The sequence below is a fragment of the Hibiscus syriacus genome, unplaced genomic scaffold, assembly GCF_006381635.1.
Source record: "Hibiscus syriacus cultivar Baekdansim isolate YM2019G1 unplaced genomic scaffold, ASM638163v2 tig00110607_pilon, whole genome shotgun sequence".
NCBI classification, from domain to species: Eukaryota; Viridiplantae; Streptophyta; class Magnoliopsida; order Malvales; family Malvaceae; genus Hibiscus; species Hibiscus syriacus.
The window spans coordinates 66,269-85,103 of record NW_024062799.1 but is presented as its reverse complement, the minus strand read 5'-3'; the positions used below and the strand labels follow the sequence as shown (position 1 = coordinate 85,103).

Here is an 18,835-nt window from a genome sequence, read left to right as displayed (position 1 = left end):
ACCGATATTTGATATATTGATCGATTAATTCGGATCTGGTACTGCAGAGGTAAGGGCAACCCTCCCAACCCAGTTCGCTCCATTCACAATCACTAGAATTCAAACCCCTGACCTTGCTTATGTGATCTAGTGTCTCATCCCACTAGACCAACTAGTTATTGGTATGAAGGCCCTTGGTTTGAATCTCATGGAAAGTAATTTTTCATCAAATGACTCTAATAAAAAGACATCGTTTTGGGTTTTTTTAGCATCCAAATATTTACGCCAAAATGATGTTGTTTTGGTGATGGAGCCACATCATCACCGTCGCGACGTATAGGTGTCATGTCATCGTGTTGTTAATGGATTAACGGAGGAGTGATATAATTGCAGTTAAACATAAACATTAGTGTTAAAATTGACAAAATTAAAACATCAATGGCATAAACGATATCAAGCTTAAAGGTGAGTGGTATTTGATGTAGTTTACCCTTATTTTTTAGAGTACATGGGTCTCTGCCTTTTTTTCTAATTTTATTTGAACAAGAAATATACTAATAAAAATTAGGGTAAATTATACGTTTAGTACCTAAACTATCATTTTTGATATATTTTAATATATAAACTTTCAATTTTTTCAAAACCAAACCTAAAGTTTAGTTTTTATTTTATTTTAGTACCCGATTCAAAATGTAATGTTAAATTTCGAAACAAATGAAAGTTTAGGTGTTAAAACAGACCAAAACTAATAGTTTAAGTACTAAAAGTGTTAAGTTTTTAACATAAGGGTACTAAATATATAATTTAGGTTAAAACAGATCAAAACTGATAGTTTAGATACTAAATATATAATTTATCCAAAACATTAAAAGCATTGAACAAAGAGGAAATAATAGTACCTTTTCCGGCCTCGAAGAACAGCGGCCCATAACCTATATGAGCTTCGACCTAGAGATAACGGATTGCAGACAATTCGGCTCTGAAGTTTTTTGTGCCCTAAACGTTTCACTCTGTAAAAACGAAAATAGGAATTAGGGTTTTCATTCAACATTAAATATTTACATTGACAAATTCAAGTTTTCCGCAATGAAGAACCGGAATCCCAACCAAAGTGGAAACGGTGACAGAAGAATGATGGGTGGGCCAAAACCGATGACTGTGAAGAAGAAAAAGAGCATGAATCGATTGGGAGGAACTGGAACTGGCCTCTCGCTTCAAGCGTTTGCTAATGCCAAATCCACCAACAATAACTACAATCCCGCCTTATTAAGTATAAATTTCCATCCTTTGTTTTTTTTGGTAGGGTTTTCCCTTTTTTTATTGTTGTTGAGTTTATCTCCTTGTTTATTTGCAACTTTTTTTTCTCAGAGAAGAAAAGGGAGTTCTATAAAAATGTCAAGTATGTTAACAAGTATAAGAAGTCATTAAAGCAACAAAATCAGGGGAATAACGGTCTTCCTTCATCCTCAAGAACCCCAGAGGTATGTTTTCATTTAATTTTAAATTCTGATTAACTTTAACTTCTTTCTTTTCCTTTCTCTGTTACATGAGGAATTTAGTCGCTCTAAAATGGCTGAAGGCCTAACATATTAGCATTTGAATTCCGTTTTAAGCTGTTAATGGAGTTCTGTTAGTGCGCTTCAATAAGCTAGTCCAATTGGTACCAGTATTTTGCCTATTGACGCGCTTAGGTCTTTCCAGAGTGTGGATAAAATCTTGAGGTTCTGCTGCTCTTCAGCGGCACCCAAAGAAGACGATACCTTTGTGTTATAGGCACAATGCTCTGACTAGTTCATTAGATGAGCAGTTAAGCATTTTGCTTTTTATTCGGGCTTCGTTGGATGTCATATAGATTTGTGATTTTGTGTTCCAAACTCTTAGATCGCTCCCTGATTGATTCTTTCAAAAGTTATTTATGTTCTATGAAATGCTCATGTTTAGCTGAGAGACTGGAATGGATAGACTTAATGATTCTGCTGGAAACATGTAATCCGAATTTTAGATCGATATCCCTTGCATGCAACTACGCTGAGTCTTCCATATGTACTTTAGAACCGACCGAGTCTCTGATAATGCAAGGATTGTAACTGGATGAGAATGAAGAAATAAATGGCTGGACAAACAAAATGAAGAATACAAAGAAGAAAAATGGTTCGCTCACTTTGAAAGAAGTGTACAAGAAGCAGTGGGAGGAGAAAGAAAAGGCAATGATAGAGAGAGAGGCAGCTATTCAAGCAAAGAAGGAACAGAGAGAGAAAGCTGAAGCTCAGAGGAAGGTGGAAAGGAAGGAAATGTTCAAAAAGACAAGACATGGTCAGCCTATAATGAAATACAGAATCCATACAGAGTTCATCTAGTACCTCAGGTGATACAACTTAGTGGTCTAGAATTTTGTTATCTAGTACCTCAGCTGATATAGGTTACATGTGAAACATTGCAATTTGCCAATGTAGTGTTAAATGCCCGAAACAGGAGACCCTTGATAGTGCTTTATAGCCATGTCTCACATCCAATCAAAACCATATGTTTGTTTTTTTACCTGCTCACTGTGAGGTTGATTTAGCTTAATAAACGAACATAAATCACGTTACACGAATGGTTTGTGAAAGTTCATTGAAGCTCTGTTCATTTATGCCCCTAAAACGATCAATTCACGTAGAAGCAAGAGCAAAGCTCTATGATTGCCATTGATTATTGATTGTAGTTAGTAGTGGTAATCATTTTGACAGCCGAGGGGCCAGTTTGTACGGCAAAATCATGATTCTCTAATTACACCTTTTTCCTTTTTCATTTATTTATTATTCAAATAATATTCGCGAAAAATAATGCTGGGGAATCACTTTTTTACCGGACTTACTTCATAACCTGGTGGAGACTGGCAGCAAGGATTAAAGAAATTTTTTTCCCGGTAATGTGATACCATGATGAGGATGTTAAACAGTAAAAGTCCAAAAAATCAGATAGATGAAATCATCGAGCCCAACGATCACACACGGCACGATAGAATATAAATGACAGTTTTGATTATCAATCACAGATACATGTTCGTTGATTAAGCAGAATAAAATGGATGAATTTTGTGTAATGAATATCAGGAAATTGATCTTAAATTTGGCAAAGCTGGATTATTTCGCGAGTGTTGGAAGGGAATGGAGAATGCTCTTTTTGAAAGTATGCTGGAGCTTGTGGCAAAGGAGAACAAGTTATTGTTTGATGAAATTTTAGTAGAATAGGAGAGTATCTTAAAAGGATATCCGTGGTAGTAACGAAGTTCGAGGAGTTTTACAATGGTGGATGCCACCGTCTGGCTGAGTCCATGCCAACATTGAGACGATAATGTTGCAGCTGGCGACTTTAGGCATTAGGGTCGCTGGCTGAGTTTCCCCTACTGTTTCCATATATCACCCTTCAAAATTTTACAAGCACTGATAGAATGATTGTAATGCCCATATGACCGAATGTAATTCACTAATGGCATTTCAACATTGATATTATTACAATAGCAAGATTTTTCACCCACAAGTTTATATGTGAATATCAACAGTTCTTTAAACTGCGCATAAAAAAGTGGACAAAAGTCTCCAACGGGGTAACTTCATTAACAAATTCGAAAAACCATTCAGACAGTTTCCTAGTTTTTTTTTTTGCTCAACAATCATTTTAACAACGTACACAACCAACATAACATGGTAATCATGTCTCGCTCTTAATGCAAGCAGTTATATGTACAGAAAATAACTAAAATAAAAATTAAATCCTAACTGTTCATATTGAAACCAGAAATCACTTAAGTACCAACAAACTTTGTGGCAGAACATGCCAAGTCCATAGCAAGACTATTACCCTGCAAACCAACTATTTTGCATCTAAAAATACCTGCAGTTCAAAACCAGGGGCATCAGCTACTCAAGATCCATCAATAAATTCAGGATTAGGATTAATCTGCCATTTGGAAATTGGAAGTGTATTCACATGATTGGCAAGTCAATACTACAAGTGACCGAGTTACAAGTACCCCAGAATTCTAGGCTAAAATGGAGTCTTAATAAACATGTTACAGCAAAGTTGTATTTTGCAATATCAACAGATAGCAAACCAGGTTTAATTACTTGTCACGATCCAGAAAATAAAAATGGCATTGATAAGAATTAGATGCTTATATTGACATTCAAAAGCTCAAAAGTTAGGTTAAACGCATACCTGTTTTCATATCACTCACAAGCAATCTTAGTGTCAAAGCTACTAAGGCATATAGCAAATGCCTGAAAAGCTGAGATTGGATATTGATAATCCATAGTGAATACATCCTTCCCCACTTTCCCGAACTGAAGAATGACATTCTCATGCTCCTGCCCAGTAACTGCGTTTTCTAAAGATGCAACCAGCTGAAAATTTTTACTGAAGCAACTGTCACCCGTCCATTAAAGTTCAAACACCAGCACTGGAGTTGTTCATGCCACCTGGGTGACTTGTTCCTCAATACCAGCATTCCATCTTTCTGCTCGGACAAAGGTCCAGATCGGAAACTCTCTGAACGGGTTGATTTTGATCTAAAGAACAGCAGTGATGAGAAGGAATCCAGATTACTGTGGAGGAATTCAGTCTGTGTGGGAGCGACACCTCCAGGCTCAATAGAAGAGGCTGGGATGGCATCCATGATGCACTGCATTCTCCTTGGACCTCTAAAGTGCACAATATGTTAATTTCAATATGCATAAAAGTAGGAGCCAAATGATGGCCACCCCTTGACAGAAAGAGAGAGAAAGAAAAACTTTCCAGATGCTCCTTACCTAGAACCCAGGACATTCAACTCATAAGAGATGTGAGCTACAGGATAGTTGCCAGATGGGACACGAGGAGAAACTTGTTTCATATTAATTAGCCTGGTGGAGGAACTTTTGGTAACCTTGGCTCCAGCATTTGGAGGCTGTGCATCATAGACTGTGAATTTGGTTCCCAAAAAGTTTGATCTGACAAAGCAAATCATGGTAAGTTTAGATTTCTAAAATGACTAATGTATGATGTATCAGTAAAACCACAAACCAGCTGACAATACCTCAACTTTCCAATGTAGGTACTGCTTCCTTTGGATACATCATTGCCAGCTAATGAGATGATATAATCTGTGCAGGTAGGACGACGGCACTTCCTTGCGGTGAGAAGGAACTTTCCATCGTCATTGGACGCTGCCAAGTAAATAGATAATGCAAAAAAGCGCATACAAAACTAAGAAAAGGTACCAAAAGACCAGTCACCTCAAAAGAAACATAAATAAATAAACGCAGCTCACCTTGATTCAAGCCAAGGTAAAGATAGTATGTTTGGTTGCTACGGTTCCGTTTTATGTAACACTGAAGGAGGGAGTTCCTCGGACCAGGCTGCAAAAGCAAAAAACAAATTCTGTGAACATATATCCTAAATTTTCACTTATTTATCATGAATAATTAATGAATAGTGAAAACTGCTCCAAGTAGAATCAGAGAGCTTCTATCCTATTCTCTATTTTCTATTTCTATTAGATAGGTACCTTTCAAGCAATTATAAAGCCAAGCAACTCTCAAGTTTGAAATTCATCTCAGGAGAATTTCTACCTTTAAATTCAAAATTTAGGATTCGGTCACTTATGAAAAAAGAACCTGACGTTATGTGGCGTGATAACAGAACAGTACCCAACATATTTCTAACTTTAGGTTTTAAACTTCTTAATGCATATCACTAGGCAATCCTAGAATGCAAGACACATCTCAAGTCAAACAAATCAGCTGAAGGTACATACTGCCCCTCATTTTTCTCATTATAAGCATCACCCACTATAGCTTATGGAAGCATCACACCTATAAAGAGAATATAACCAGAGGAAGGGATTGCGAAAAATTCTGTAAATGCTAGGGAATGTTCTAACTCAAAACAAACTTGAAAAAAAATAAAAAAGAAAAAAAGAAGATGCCAAACTAGAATGTGCGATCCCACCAGGTGGATTCACTACCTACTGGTGCTTTTTGAGTAAACATAGATGCTACACAAACAAAGGACAATTCGGTGGCAGGTGTGGGAGGAATTTTACAATATTAAGATGGTCGCATCATAGGTCCTATGGCTAGGAAAAGTAGCCCTATTTTTACTGTATTTGCGTTGGAGTTTATGGGTATAAGAGAATGAATATTTTTTCTCAGGTTATAGGCATTTATAATGTAATAATCTTATGTAGAGCTTAGGAAGAGAGGTGTCAAACGTAGCAGAACACCTAGACCGAGAAACCATCTATTTGAGCTGAAACCTTAATTCAATATACCGGTCTTTCCTTGAGAGGGGTGGGAGCATTTTAGCACACTCTTGCCTTGGATGCTATTTCAGTTGATTAACGACATCTTTCTTTGTCAAAAAAAAAAAGATTTGAAAGTAGAGTGTAAGAGAGTCGTTTTAAGATCAATACATAACCAAGTGAAAGCAATTCAATTTAATAAAAAGTAAAAAACACTTAAAAGAATAAAGGATGGGCATGCATCTAGTACCTGCTTCAATGAGATTGGGAATGTCAACTTGCAAGAAATTTCAGGGGTTTTCACAATTTCATTCATAATCTCTCTCCAATTCTTACATACACCAGCACAAACAACCACATTCTTCCGCAGCGGCCAAGTACTCTCCGATGCCTCTATTCTCAACAACACGTCCCTTAAAAGCTCAGGTGGCATGTTTGCCCAACAACTCTGCTTGAACACATCAACTGGAACTGAACTATCCTGAACAACCCTTTGCGACCTCGATCTCATGCCGTACCCAAACTTCACATCAAATCCTTTTCTCGACGTACTCCCAAACTCTCCCGTCATGTCCTGGAGAATGCTCCTAAATGACATCGGTGCCTCCTAATCCTCTAAAATCTAATGATAATTTTACAATCCACTTCACCTATGAAATTTCTAATAACTAAACAATGTACCTAAAACATTCAATTCCAGAATCTCTACACCATACGACCAAACATTTTCAAAATCGAAGCTCACAAACACACAAGTATAACCAAATAGACACTAATGATTAGAAATTTTCAGTTAAACACTCAAAATTCATACACAAATAAGCTATGTGCACTAAACAACATGATCCAGAACCGGAAGTCTAAAACAATCAAAACCAATTCTAAACACTGAAGTGACTTTGTCGCCCCAAATCACCAGTTCTCCTCCGAAACAATGTATAATACCATAACTGACATCTAAAAATGTCATAATACACAAGACCTGTAGATCTCTCTTCTTATCCTATCCAACCAATACCCATACAATCCCGGATAATAAGAAATAAGACAGTTATTGAGAAATTATCAAACCCTACAAAGATCAGAGCACATGGAATAACATCCGGGTACACAAGGATCGGGTTTTGGGAACATGGGGTCGATGGAATCTGAGGAGATCGGCCTTGGGCAGTGTGAAAGAGGGTTGTTGCAAGTACAGGAAGGGGGAAAGTTTTAGGGCTAATTTGCCAAAGTATTTGTGCGGTTTTTTTGTGTGGTGATGAGTGGAGGGCTTAGACCAGAATTTCACTGTTAGAGTGAATGGATGGTCCCATCTGTGCTCCTTATCCAGTACTTGCACCGCACCTTTTGTCTCACCCGAATGCGTTAGACCGCCCGGATACGTTTCGGCTATGTTTTACTGTTTTAATCTGGGTAAATATAACTTTTTTGGTACCTAGCTTTAACATTTACGTGCAATTTGGTACCCAATTTTTTTGGTCCCAAAATCCTGGCAAGATTAGCCCATTACGGAGGCCCAGAAAATAATTTAGGGAATTAAGACAATTTGACTTTTAATTTGGGATCTACTGTATTTATTACAATGCATGGAACTCGTCACCTCGAGATAACAAATTTTAATAAAAAATATATTTTTAAACTTTTATTCCCGATGTGATAAAAATTAATAAAACAATTATATTTTATTGGAACTCTCGCATCGAGGTGACAAATTTAAATAAAAATATTATTTTTCGAACTCGTCACCTTATCATTACAACTTTGTTAAATACGGTAACAAATACCGTAAATCTCAAATTAAAAGTTCATGTGTCCTAGAACCCTAATTTTATTATTTTGATTGCAGTAATGGGCTGAAAACGCCCAAAATTCTCTCCATCACCTTGTTGTGAAACTCTATCCCAAACCCTCAGTTGGATCGGTCTGTATCAAGATCCAACTCTAGCCTTGACTCTGCAAGTAGATTAAACCCATTGAAGCCCTCAACCCTAGTAGGTATGAGGTCCTATCAGTAACCGAGAGTAGGCCGGATGGTTATGGCCTAGCTAGTCACTCGATCCAGTTTAACATAAGCCTAAAGAATTGACCCAAGTCCTACTTTGAACTATAAGTAATCGAGTTGATCGAACCCGAACTAGAATGAGTTGAATCGATGACCTATGAATCGTTTAACCATCCCATTGACTATTGTTCATCGTCATTGATCATTGTCACCATTGTTGATCGATATTATTTTTTCAGAAAAACTTTTACTTGATGTTTTTTACTTTCTGATTTCGATTTTATGGTCTACTTGATCTAATTTTGACCTCATAAATTATTTTTCTATGTTTAACATTCAATTTAAATTATTTAAATTATTTTAATCTATAATTTGACGTTTCTAATATAATTCTTTGTTTTGATCGTCTCTCAGGACAAATCATACTTCAAGAGTTGAATTTAGAAAATCTAATCGTTAAATCAGATAAGTTCACTCATATTCATAAATGTTATAAGTTAATTCTCAGTAAATGCCTTGAATAACTTATATAAATCATTTCATTTCTTTGGTATAGGCATTGGTTTTAGCGTGGGTCATGCTAGAGGAATAATACTTGTTTTTTTTTTTATCTTTGAATCATATTTTTTGAATGAGGTGCGTGTCTCATTTGTGTTGAATATCTATATGACTTCTACTATGATAACTTGTATGATGTTATGATTGTATTGATAAGTATGACAATTAACCAATAAGGATAGGTCAAGTGGTAAGTAGATTGACATCTTTTAAATAAATTTTTAGGTTCGAGTCTTTGTGTATGTAAAAATTTCCCACTGGAAGACTCAACATCAAAACCAAATGTACGACCCGGATCGATCAAAATTAGTCAAGATGAAATATTGAAACTGGCACTACAACATAATGGTTCTATAACGGCGTTTTTCACGGTGTTTATAGTGCAAACGCCAATAAGATTTAACATACAGCGACGCTTTTATAAAAAAAACGCCACTAGATGTCAAAATTGGCGGCGTTTGTCAATAAAACGCCGTTAAAAATCCGTACCTTGGTGGCGTTTGTTATAAAAAAACTCCGTAATAGAGGAAACTCAGTGGTTTGTTACTAAAAGGCCGCAATAGAGGTGAACCTTAGTGGTGTTTGTCATTAAAACGCCACTATAGAGTCGTACCTTAGTGGCGTTTGTTATAAAAACGCCGCAATAGAAGCAACTTAGTGGCGTTTATTATGAAAATGCCACAATAGAGGTCAACCTTAGTGGCGTTTGTCACTAAAATGCCGCTATAGAGCCGTACGTTAGTGGCGTTTGTTATAAAAATACCGTAATAGAGGCAAACCTTAGTGACGTTTGTCACTAAAACGCCGTTATAGATCTCAATGTTCGTGGCGTTTGTTATAAAAATGTCATAATAGAGGTGAATATTAGTGGCGTTTTGTATTAAAAAACTGTAATAGATTCGTACCTTAGTGGTGTTTGTTGTTCAAATGCCGCAATAGAGGTGCACGTTAGTGGCGTTTATTATTAAAACGCCACCTTGGGATGCATAAATCTCCTCCCCCCGCCCGAATTCCTAATGTGTTTCTTCCTAAACCTTTCTTCCTCCATCCTCAGCGAGCATCTTCATCAAATTAGCACGCTAGTCACCACCGTCGCGCCGCCAGTCACCACCGTCACACTGTCAGTCACTCCTCAATGCTCAAAATCCAGGTACGCTTCTAAATCTCTTCTCATGGAATTCATGTTAATAAAAACTCTATGAAACTAATAGGTTTAAAATCTCCAATTGATGAAGGATTATCATTCTTCCATATCAAAAAGAACATATTGAATCTATTCGGCCTAGTGCTTTTGAGTCATTGCAATGCTATCCGTTTTTCACTAGCCATCGCTTAGTCTAATATGTGATTCTCTAGCCTTTTCTTTACTATATCTGATTTCATGACCCATAGAATTTCAAGATTAAACGCAATCTTGCTTTGGGTATATTGTTTCTAGTCTAATTAGTTGTAATGTATTGACCTTTGATCTGGCTTCTCCTCTGGTTTCCTGTGAAAATAGGGTTTCACTTCTGTCTATTTTCAATTGATTGTTTCATGTTTTTTTCCTCGTTAATGCATTAGTTTGTTTTCTTCTTCCTATAGTTTTATTGATTTTGAAAATGTATCTCCTTAAACCAGTCGTGCTTCTGTGAACATTTCATCTAGACTATTTTTTACTAAAAAGATCAATTAGATCTTAGATGATCACAATTATCTGTTATGACATCAACAAGTGTTGCTAATCATAAAAACTCATAGGATTGCAAATATATATAGATAGTTATGTTGTCTCTACATCTCAATACATAACAATTGATAATCAATTAAGTGTTAATCTTGAGTTTGAGGCATTTGAAGAGCAAAATAGAGCCTTAGTCACTTAGCTTTTATCTACTGTCAGTGAAAATATCATGTCTCACATCATTAGTTTGAAAATTACTACAGAGATTTGGAACATGTGCATAGAATTTATAGTGGAAAGACTACTTCTAGGTTAATGAAATATCAGTGAACCCCTCATGTGAAAAGACTAGTTTTGTTATATTGATAGTATGAAATTGTGTATTTTAAATAATTCTTGAAATTGTTCTACGTTCTAAATTGATTATCATAAAAAATTGAGTGATAAAATGGTAGAAAATGAAGCTACGGCTTCATCCCATGCTTCTATTAATGCGGAGGAGATTGAAAATCAAGTTATTACTGATGTTTTCGGTCCTTAAATATATGGTCGAGTTCGCTGTCAGGGATCATTTGTTACTCTAACCAAATTCTTTGGATCCAGCTCGTCTCAGTACATGTCATCCCACAGACAGTTTTCTCAACAAGAAGTTATTCGATTAAAACAACAGCTGAGTGAATTTGAAGAAAAATTGCTCAAATGAAAGCCCAAGTTAAAGCCAAAGAAGCAGCGAGAGAAGCATAATTTCAGAGAAAATATGAAGAACTTCAACAACAAATTGAAGCTATGAGGCAAGTGATGCAGCAGAATAAAAAAAAGAATTCATCATCCTATGTGTTTTCTTAGCTTAATGCTTACTCCATGTTATTGAAAATTGTTGAACTACATTATATTTAACTTTAATGTTTGTAAAATTTGATTTATTTATGTTTTTATGTATTATTACTTAATTCGAATCTTAATTAAATTTACTATAAGTTGTTTGATATTGTTACAGGTTAAATTTGGGTAATACAAAATACGAAAAAAATATGTTAAAATCAATTTCGATTAGCGGAGTTTTAGGGGGAAAACTCCACTAATGGAGTGCGAATATTCCGACGTTTTTACAATTAAACGCCACTAAATGACCAACTTATTGCGACGTTTCTGACAGACACGCCGCTATATATCAAATCTATTGCGGCGTTTGTGACTAAAAACACCGCTATATATCAAAGTCGCTATATATCGAATATATTGCAACATTTTTTTCTACAAATGCCACAAAATATTTATTCTATTGCGTCGTTTGTGGTCGCAAATGCCGCTAAATAACCTGACTTTTAGCAGCGCTTATAAGTAGAAAAACACTGCTAGTAGTTGCGGGGTTTGTAATAGCTGCCTTTTTTTGCGCCGGTAGTATTTTTAACGGCGCTTTTAAACGCCGCTATTGACCACTTCTGTTGTAGTGTGGTGGGAAAAGTATATATGTCATGTGGAGCGTATAGCTTGATGATGTGTTCTTGATTAAAAAAAAAAGCTCGTCTACTGTAGGTCATGTTGCATTATGCATGAGATGAGTTATATATATGAAGAAGATATTGATTTTATAGTATGTATGACACTACTAATTACTGTAATACGGCTTTTTATTATTGTTTGTTACTGTAATGTGATCACGTATTATTACTATTGTAATATGACTACATATTATTGTTCGTTGGAGAAAAAAATGTTAATAAATTATAGAGAACTCTGTTTGTGGAGATTAACGATAGATGGATAGATAGAGTTTGTTATGACTGATATTTCTATTGGTACGCTTTATAATTATTGTTACTCACATGGAGATCACATTATATTTTATAGTTTATTTTTGTTTTCTTTCCTTTCAAGTTGACATTAATTATTAATCTCAAACCCAACATTCTCCAGAGGTCCTCTATTTATTTTATTTTTATTTTAAATATTATGTTACGTTTTTCAATTGTGATTTTATAATTAATGTAGCGTACATCTAATTTTATTTTTGGACCATGAATTTTACTTTAGAAAAGGAATTTGATTTCAATTTTGTGATACTTTGAATTTGGTCATGACGTTTAGAGTGTTAAAAAATTTATATAATTTTTAAATAAATAATTAAAAATATTAAATACGAAATGAATGAACCTATATAACTTTTCTTTACTACTTAATATTTATTCATTAGAATAAAAAAAGATGTTGCCGCTTGAAAACCCTAATGGGAACCCTACCCTGAACCCTAGTTCTTTGTCGCACTCTGGTCATGCGGTACGACCACCGAATAGTCTTAGCGTGGTGAAGAACGTGCAGGTCCTGGAGAGGCCGAGGTCTCTGCTTGCTGACGATAGGAAGATAAAAAAACTACGTAATAATAGTGAGATGCCTGCTCCTATTGTGGAGATGGTGCTGTCGCCATGGACGTCGATATTTCGACAGAGATAGTGGAGGACAGAGGGAAGGTGTTCTGAATTTACCTGGACAGGGTGAACTTGGTGGTGTGAAACTGTCATATGCTCATATGGTGAGTGGACAATCGGAGCTTGGAAACTCCTCACAACTATTTTCTGATACAGATGATGTAGAGGTGTTAGATGAGGATTGTGTGGTCGATGAGATGGGCCACATAACGACAATTAGATTTTCGGATAGGGTGCATGAGAAAATCGATTAATGCATGGAACACGTGCCATTGTTAGGTTACTTGATAAAACAATCGGTTATAAGGCGTTAATGAACAGGTTGATAGCACTATGGAAACCGTTGGGAGATATTCAATTGGTTGACTTAGATAATAATTATTATTTTGTGAAGTTTAACAATGGCAATGACCATGTGAAAGTTCTCACGGAGGGTCCATGGACGATATACGGCAGTTATTTAACTGTTCACAAGTTGTTCCGAGAAGTCCATCTAGTGTGGGTAAGACTTACGGGGTTACATTATAGATATTATTCCAAGGCACTGTTTCATCGAATAGTTGATATAGTAGGACGGGTGGTGCGTGTAGATTATAATACTCAGGAAGAAGAATGGGGAAAGTTTGCCATGTTAGCTATGATAGTTGATCTGAATAAGTCGCTGAAATCTTGTATCTGAATTGATGACTTCATTCAACGATTGGAGTATGAGGGCTTATCTAATATTTTTGTGTGTGTGGAATCTATGGACATTCAGCTGATGCATGTGGTAAGGACAAGAAACTTGCAGTGACAAAAAAACTTCGGTGGAAACGATGGGTTCGACATTGTAATCTAGGGGTGATGGCTTGTATGGGCCCTAGATGGTTGTAGAAAATAAAAGACGCAGATCGAGAGTAGTTACTAAGATGAAGGACGTAGGAGTGGGCCACAATGGTGGAGTGAGTTCTTTACGCTTTGGGGTATTAACTGCTATGGGGACCGAGGAACCTATGGGCGATCACGAGTTAGTTGCAGGTAATGAGAAGACTGGAAAGAGACTGTGTGACCCCACTAGTGCATAACAAGCTGATCAACGCTCTATGGGGAAGATATCGCTAGCGGTAAATAAATCTAGTATGGGTAATCAAATTTCATCATACACCAAAGTCGCTGGTAGCGTAAAGGAGGTTCAACAATTGCAACAAGTTACTTCCAAAATGGTTTATTTCTAAGTGATGTCTTCGGTGGATAGATAGCAGACCAAAACTACTCTTCATTCCAAAATGCATCTATCATGGGACCATCGAGCGATCTCGATACAAGAGAAGGGGAATGGTGTGAGACGTGAGCCGGGTGTTAAAGTGCAACATCGAGTTGGTAAGAAGATGAAAATTTATAAGGAGAATTTACGATAAAGTGGTCGGGATAGTACGATTGGACTAAGGCCAGTGAATGGGTGGATAATTTAACGCAGCAGATTGTCAATGAAAGATAAGCCACTGATCCGCAGTTACAAGCGCATATTGATGCTAGACTTATGGAGGAGGGATTAGATAGCGACCATGAGCTGATGGAAGATGAGATGGATGGGTCAGAGCAGGACTCATCGAAACATGGGGTTTGTCGCCCCTTACAACTAAAACTCTTGCTAGGTGGATAGGCCCTAAGTTAGTATTGGCCTTGGCCCTCGGTGCATCCTCAGTGTGCACAGGCCTTGGCACTGTGTGCCCCTAATGTGTGCTACCCTCGCCCCCAAGCAGCTCACTTTGTGCGTTCATCTCAGTTCTAGGCGCACACCCAGTGTGTGTTGGCCTCAACCCCGAGTTCATCCTATTGCTTGCTGGCTGGAGCCCTTGACTGACATTGTCATACATTGGCCTCAACACTAAGTGCATCTTGGTGTGTGGTGGTCACGACCCTAGATGACTCTTGTTGTTTAAGGGTCGTGCTTGTGAGTAGTTTGGGGCGGGCGTGTCTTAACCCTATTCGACTTTGTATACACATTGGTTCGGCATGGCCCTTATGGGCCACATGGTGGGTGTTGGTCTTGGCACCACAGCAGTAGTAGCCTGCCTTGTGCTGGTTTTGCCCTCATAGGTATTCTGTTGTGGGTAGACCTTGCTCACAAATTCGCGGTCCGTGACATTCTCCCCCACTTGTTCTAGTAATGCCCTCGTCGCTAGGTTTGCTTTGGATTGCTTTGTGGCTTTAAAAGTAGTTCCCAAGGTGGTATTCACCTTTTTTGGAGCATTCTTGACATGTTGAATAAATGTTAGGGTCTTGGTCTCTTCTTGATCACTTTGTATCAACGAGACACTACCTTTCCATCGGGAATCTGTGATGCTCATGACATTTGCATAGAGAAAGATAGAGGCTTTGATCTGGATAAAGAAGTTCAACCCAATAACAAAATCAAAGTCATCCATGGGGATGATAATGAAGTCTACGTTGTTCTTCCATCCTCCAATCTTCAATCCTACCTTCCGAGCCATTCCAATGATGGGAACTTCTTTAGTGTTGATGGTCTTGATTGTTCCCTTTGATGGTTCGATTTTGAGTCGAAGATCATCGGTGACCTTTTTTATATGAATAAATCGGTTACCCCGGTATCCACGAGGGCAACTCTGGATTGTCTGGCAAAATTGATGTTCACAAACATTAACCCTTGTTTTCGGCTTTGATATTGTGTGACTTGGAGTGGGTAATTTTGTACTCTTTGTGGTCCCCTCCCTCATTGATCCTTTGGTCGTTTGGAACTTACACTCGGCTTAACACTTGTAATTAAGCTAAGTTTACATACTTCTTCCTCTGAATCGTTGTCTTCTTTGGTAATGGCTGCGAGTTTTTCAGTGTGGGGGTAATTTCTTGCAAAGTGTCCTTGCTCTTGGTAATTGAAGCAACGGATCGATTGGATGTCCCCTTTATCTTTTGACTTGTTGACTCGGTAGGATATCTTTTATAGGCTTTTCATCATCACTTGATGGGCTTTGTTCTTGGCCTTTATCTTGGTTTCTCCTACTAGGACCCTCGATATTTTATTTGGGAGGCTTAGGTTTCTTAACACCAAGTTCGATGAGGGATTCGGCGGTTGTCAAGGCTTTAGACAATTCTTTAACACCCTTTTTTCCAACTCATTTTTTACCATGACTTTAATACGTCCATGAAGGTGAAGAACCCATCTTATTCGGTTAGGCTCGGGACTTGTAAGCTTAACTCTATCGAACGTATTCCCTTTTTGCCTAAGACATCTTAGTTTTGATCGTGCCTCATTCTCGATATGATGAGGGTAAAATTGCTCTTTGAACTCAGCTTGGAATTCTTCCCAGGTTTCAATGGTGGTGCCATCTCGTTTCATCTCGGTGTATTTTCGTCTTCACCATAAGAGTGCTAAATCAGTTAAGTAGACAAAATCAATGATTACTTTCTCAGTATCGTTCTCGATGCTCATGACTCAAAAGTATTGATCCATGTTCCACATAAAATTTCAACGTCTTTGGTCGACCTAGTCCCTTTAAACTTTTCTGGTTTAGGGACTTTGACCCAGTATTTGGGGGTTCATTCTTTATGTTTTCAATCTCGGTTCCAGAACCTTAGTTTTTAAGTTCTTCGACCTATTGTGTTAAGGTCGGGATTTGCGCTTCCAAAGCATCATCTTGTTGGGAACTCTTCACATATAATCCATTGCAGCCTGCATATCCTCTTGGATATTCTCCAAGGCTTTAAGCTTCTCGAGATCCAGGGACCCTAGCTTTTCTAGGTCGATGGTTTCTAATTTATCCAACACCTCCCTAGCTTCCATCGCGAAGTCTTCAAATTTAGCGATCTTACATTGGAGTAATGCGATGATGTCCTTTGAAGAGTCTATTTTCTTTCCTGTGTTGCAAGTCTCGACCCCCTCAAACCCTGTTACTTTATTATGTTGTGAAGCCATCTCATCCAGCGACGAACCTCGCTCTGATACCACTTAACACGAGGCTAGACTGTCGGCTAGCTGCTCTATACGACCCTTAGATGCCTTGCCCGGTTGCTCGACACCTAAGTCAATCTAAACTCCTTGGGTACTGTTGATATAACGATAATAACGATGGAAAATCATTGAAAAACATAAGTAAGCATGTGTTGGAAAGTTTTTGGCCTGAATGCCTAATTTTATTCACACCAAATTCTCTATATCCAATAGAGGTGGGGATGTCTCCTTTTATAATGAAGTCCACTTACATCTCATGATTACTCCTAGTTTAACTACAAGTAAAACTCTTTAATTTGGTTGAAACTATAATATTTAAGTCATATTCAAACAAGGATTATGCTACTTGGCTTTATTTTCCAAGTAATGGTCGACCTTACTAGGTGGACATGCCTTAAGTCGGTGCTGGTCTCAGCCCTCGATGCATCCTCAGTGTGCTCAGGCCTCGGTCCTGTATGCCCCTGATGTGTGCTGCCCTCGCCCCCAAGCAGCCCATTTTGTGTGTTCATCTCGGTTCTAGGCGCACACCCGGTATACGTTGGCCCCAACCCTGAGTTTGTCTTATTATTTATTGGTTGGAGCCCTTGGCTGACCTTGTCATACGTTGGCCTCGACTCTAGGTGTACCTTGGTGTGTGGTGGTCACGACCTTAGATGACTCTTATTGTTTGAGGGTCGTGCTTGTTGGTAGTTTGGGACTGGCAGGTCTTGACCCTATTCGGCTTTGTGTGCACCTTGATCTCGACGTGGCCCTTGTGGGCTCCTGGGATGCATCTGTCGCACTCTGGTGGGTGTTGGTCTTGGCATCACAACGGGAGCAGCCTACCTTGTGTTGGTTTTGGCCCCACGGGTAGTCTGTTGTGGGCCGACCTTGACCATAAATTCACGATCCGTGACAAAGAGCATAAGGGTGGTAGACGAAAGGTGCGGTATGGTAGTTTAGCTTTACAGGATTTTATTTTTGTAGTTGGTTTGGTGGATTTGGGATATACTGGACCACCGTTCACTTGGTATCGAGGTAACCTTTATCAACGACTGGATCGATTCCTCGCTAATGGCAAGTTCTATGTAGTTTTTCCTCGTTTCCAGGTGATGCATCTGGGCTGATTGGGATCAAATCATAGACTGATTTTCGTCAAATCAGATGAGGAAGTTAGTGTGATTCGAGTCAAACTATTTTTACATTTTGTTACTTGGAATGATCACCCTTCTTTCCAAGATTTCTTACGAGCACAGTAGAATGAAACCAATAGTCTTGATACTAATTTGGAAAATTTTATGACATATGTGAGCATGTGGAATATGGAAGTGTTTGGACATATTGGTAAGAGGAATCGAATTTTGATAAATCAAATTTTGATAAATCAAATTTTGATAAATCAAATTTTGATAAATCAAATTTTGATAAATCGAATCCTTGATAATCCCTAAAAGACTTACGAGCTGAGTTAGAAGGTGTTCTAGATCAAGAGGAGAGTTTATGGAGATAAAAAACTTGTTTTGACTGGATACTCCATGGTGATAGAAATACGAAATATTTTCATGTGTTAGTTATGTCGAGACAGCGTCGTAATAGAATCTCGGCACTTCGTTTGGAAAGTGGGGAATGTAGTACAGATGATGATGAGCTTCGAGCGTCGGCAATAAGATTTTATCAAGGTTTGTTTTCCAATGAACAACGAATTGTGATTGTATATCCTCGGGGTTGATTTTCATATATTCCTCAATTGGATGTCTTGGCAGTTCCTATTTCGGATGAGGAGATTAAGACGACATTTTTTTATATGTCACCATTGAAAGCTTCTGGCAGGGATGGATTACATGCAGTCTTTTTTAAGAAGAATTGGTCGATTGTGGGTGGAACAGTATGTCGATTTATTCAGCAAGTTTTTGAGAATGAACATTGGTATCATGATTTAAACCAAATATTGCTCGTATTGATCCCCAAAGAGTAGGTGTCAAAAAATTGATTAGTCAGTTTCCAACGATTATCCTTT

The 18,835-nt window shown here is 37.8% G+C and overlaps 2 protein-coding genes across 2 annotated transcripts; one reads left to right on the top strand and one right to left on the bottom strand.

Annotated features, from left to right (window-relative positions):
* The first annotated feature begins 933 nt into the window (after positions 1–933).
* Positions 934–2,492, top strand: LOC120135295. The gene is made up of 3 exons (XM_039151580.1): positions 934–1,249; positions 1,348–1,460; positions 2,070–2,492. The coding sequence occupies exons 1-3, from the start codon at positions 1,066–1,068 to the stop codon at positions 2,334–2,336; spliced, it is 564 nt and encodes a 187-aa protein (XP_039007511.1). The 5' UTR covers positions 934–1,065; the 3' UTR covers positions 2,337–2,492.
* Positions 2,493–3,557: 1,065 nt separating this feature from the next.
* LOC120135352 (tubby-like F-box protein 3) lies at positions 3,558–7,052 on the bottom strand. Its single transcript, XM_039151628.1, is given in 7 exon segments — positions 3,558–3,855; positions 4,180–4,378; positions 4,381–4,661; positions 4,770–4,949; positions 5,036–5,165; positions 5,270–5,357; positions 6,492–7,052. Coding segments are annotated over 6 exon segments (1,215 nt in total). The 5' UTR covers positions 6,840–7,052; the 3' UTR covers positions 3,558–3,855; positions 4,180–4,190.
* Positions 7,053–18,835: the final 11,783 nt, after the last annotated feature.

Excerpts from the sequence above, each read along its gene's own strand:
- LOC120135295 (XM_039151580.1), top strand. The coding sequence starts at position 1,066 with ATGAAGAACCGGAATCCCAACCAAAGTGGAAACGGTGACAGAAGAATG. Across the intron at positions 1,250-1,347 it reads CTACAATCCCGCCTTATTAA|AGAAGAAAAGGGAGTTCTAT; the intron begins GTATAAATTTCC and ends TTTTTTTCTCAG. Across the intron at positions 1,461-2,069 it reads CATCCTCAAGAACCCCAGAG|GATGAGAATGAAGAAATAAA; the intron begins GTATGTTTTCAT and ends GGATTGTAACTG.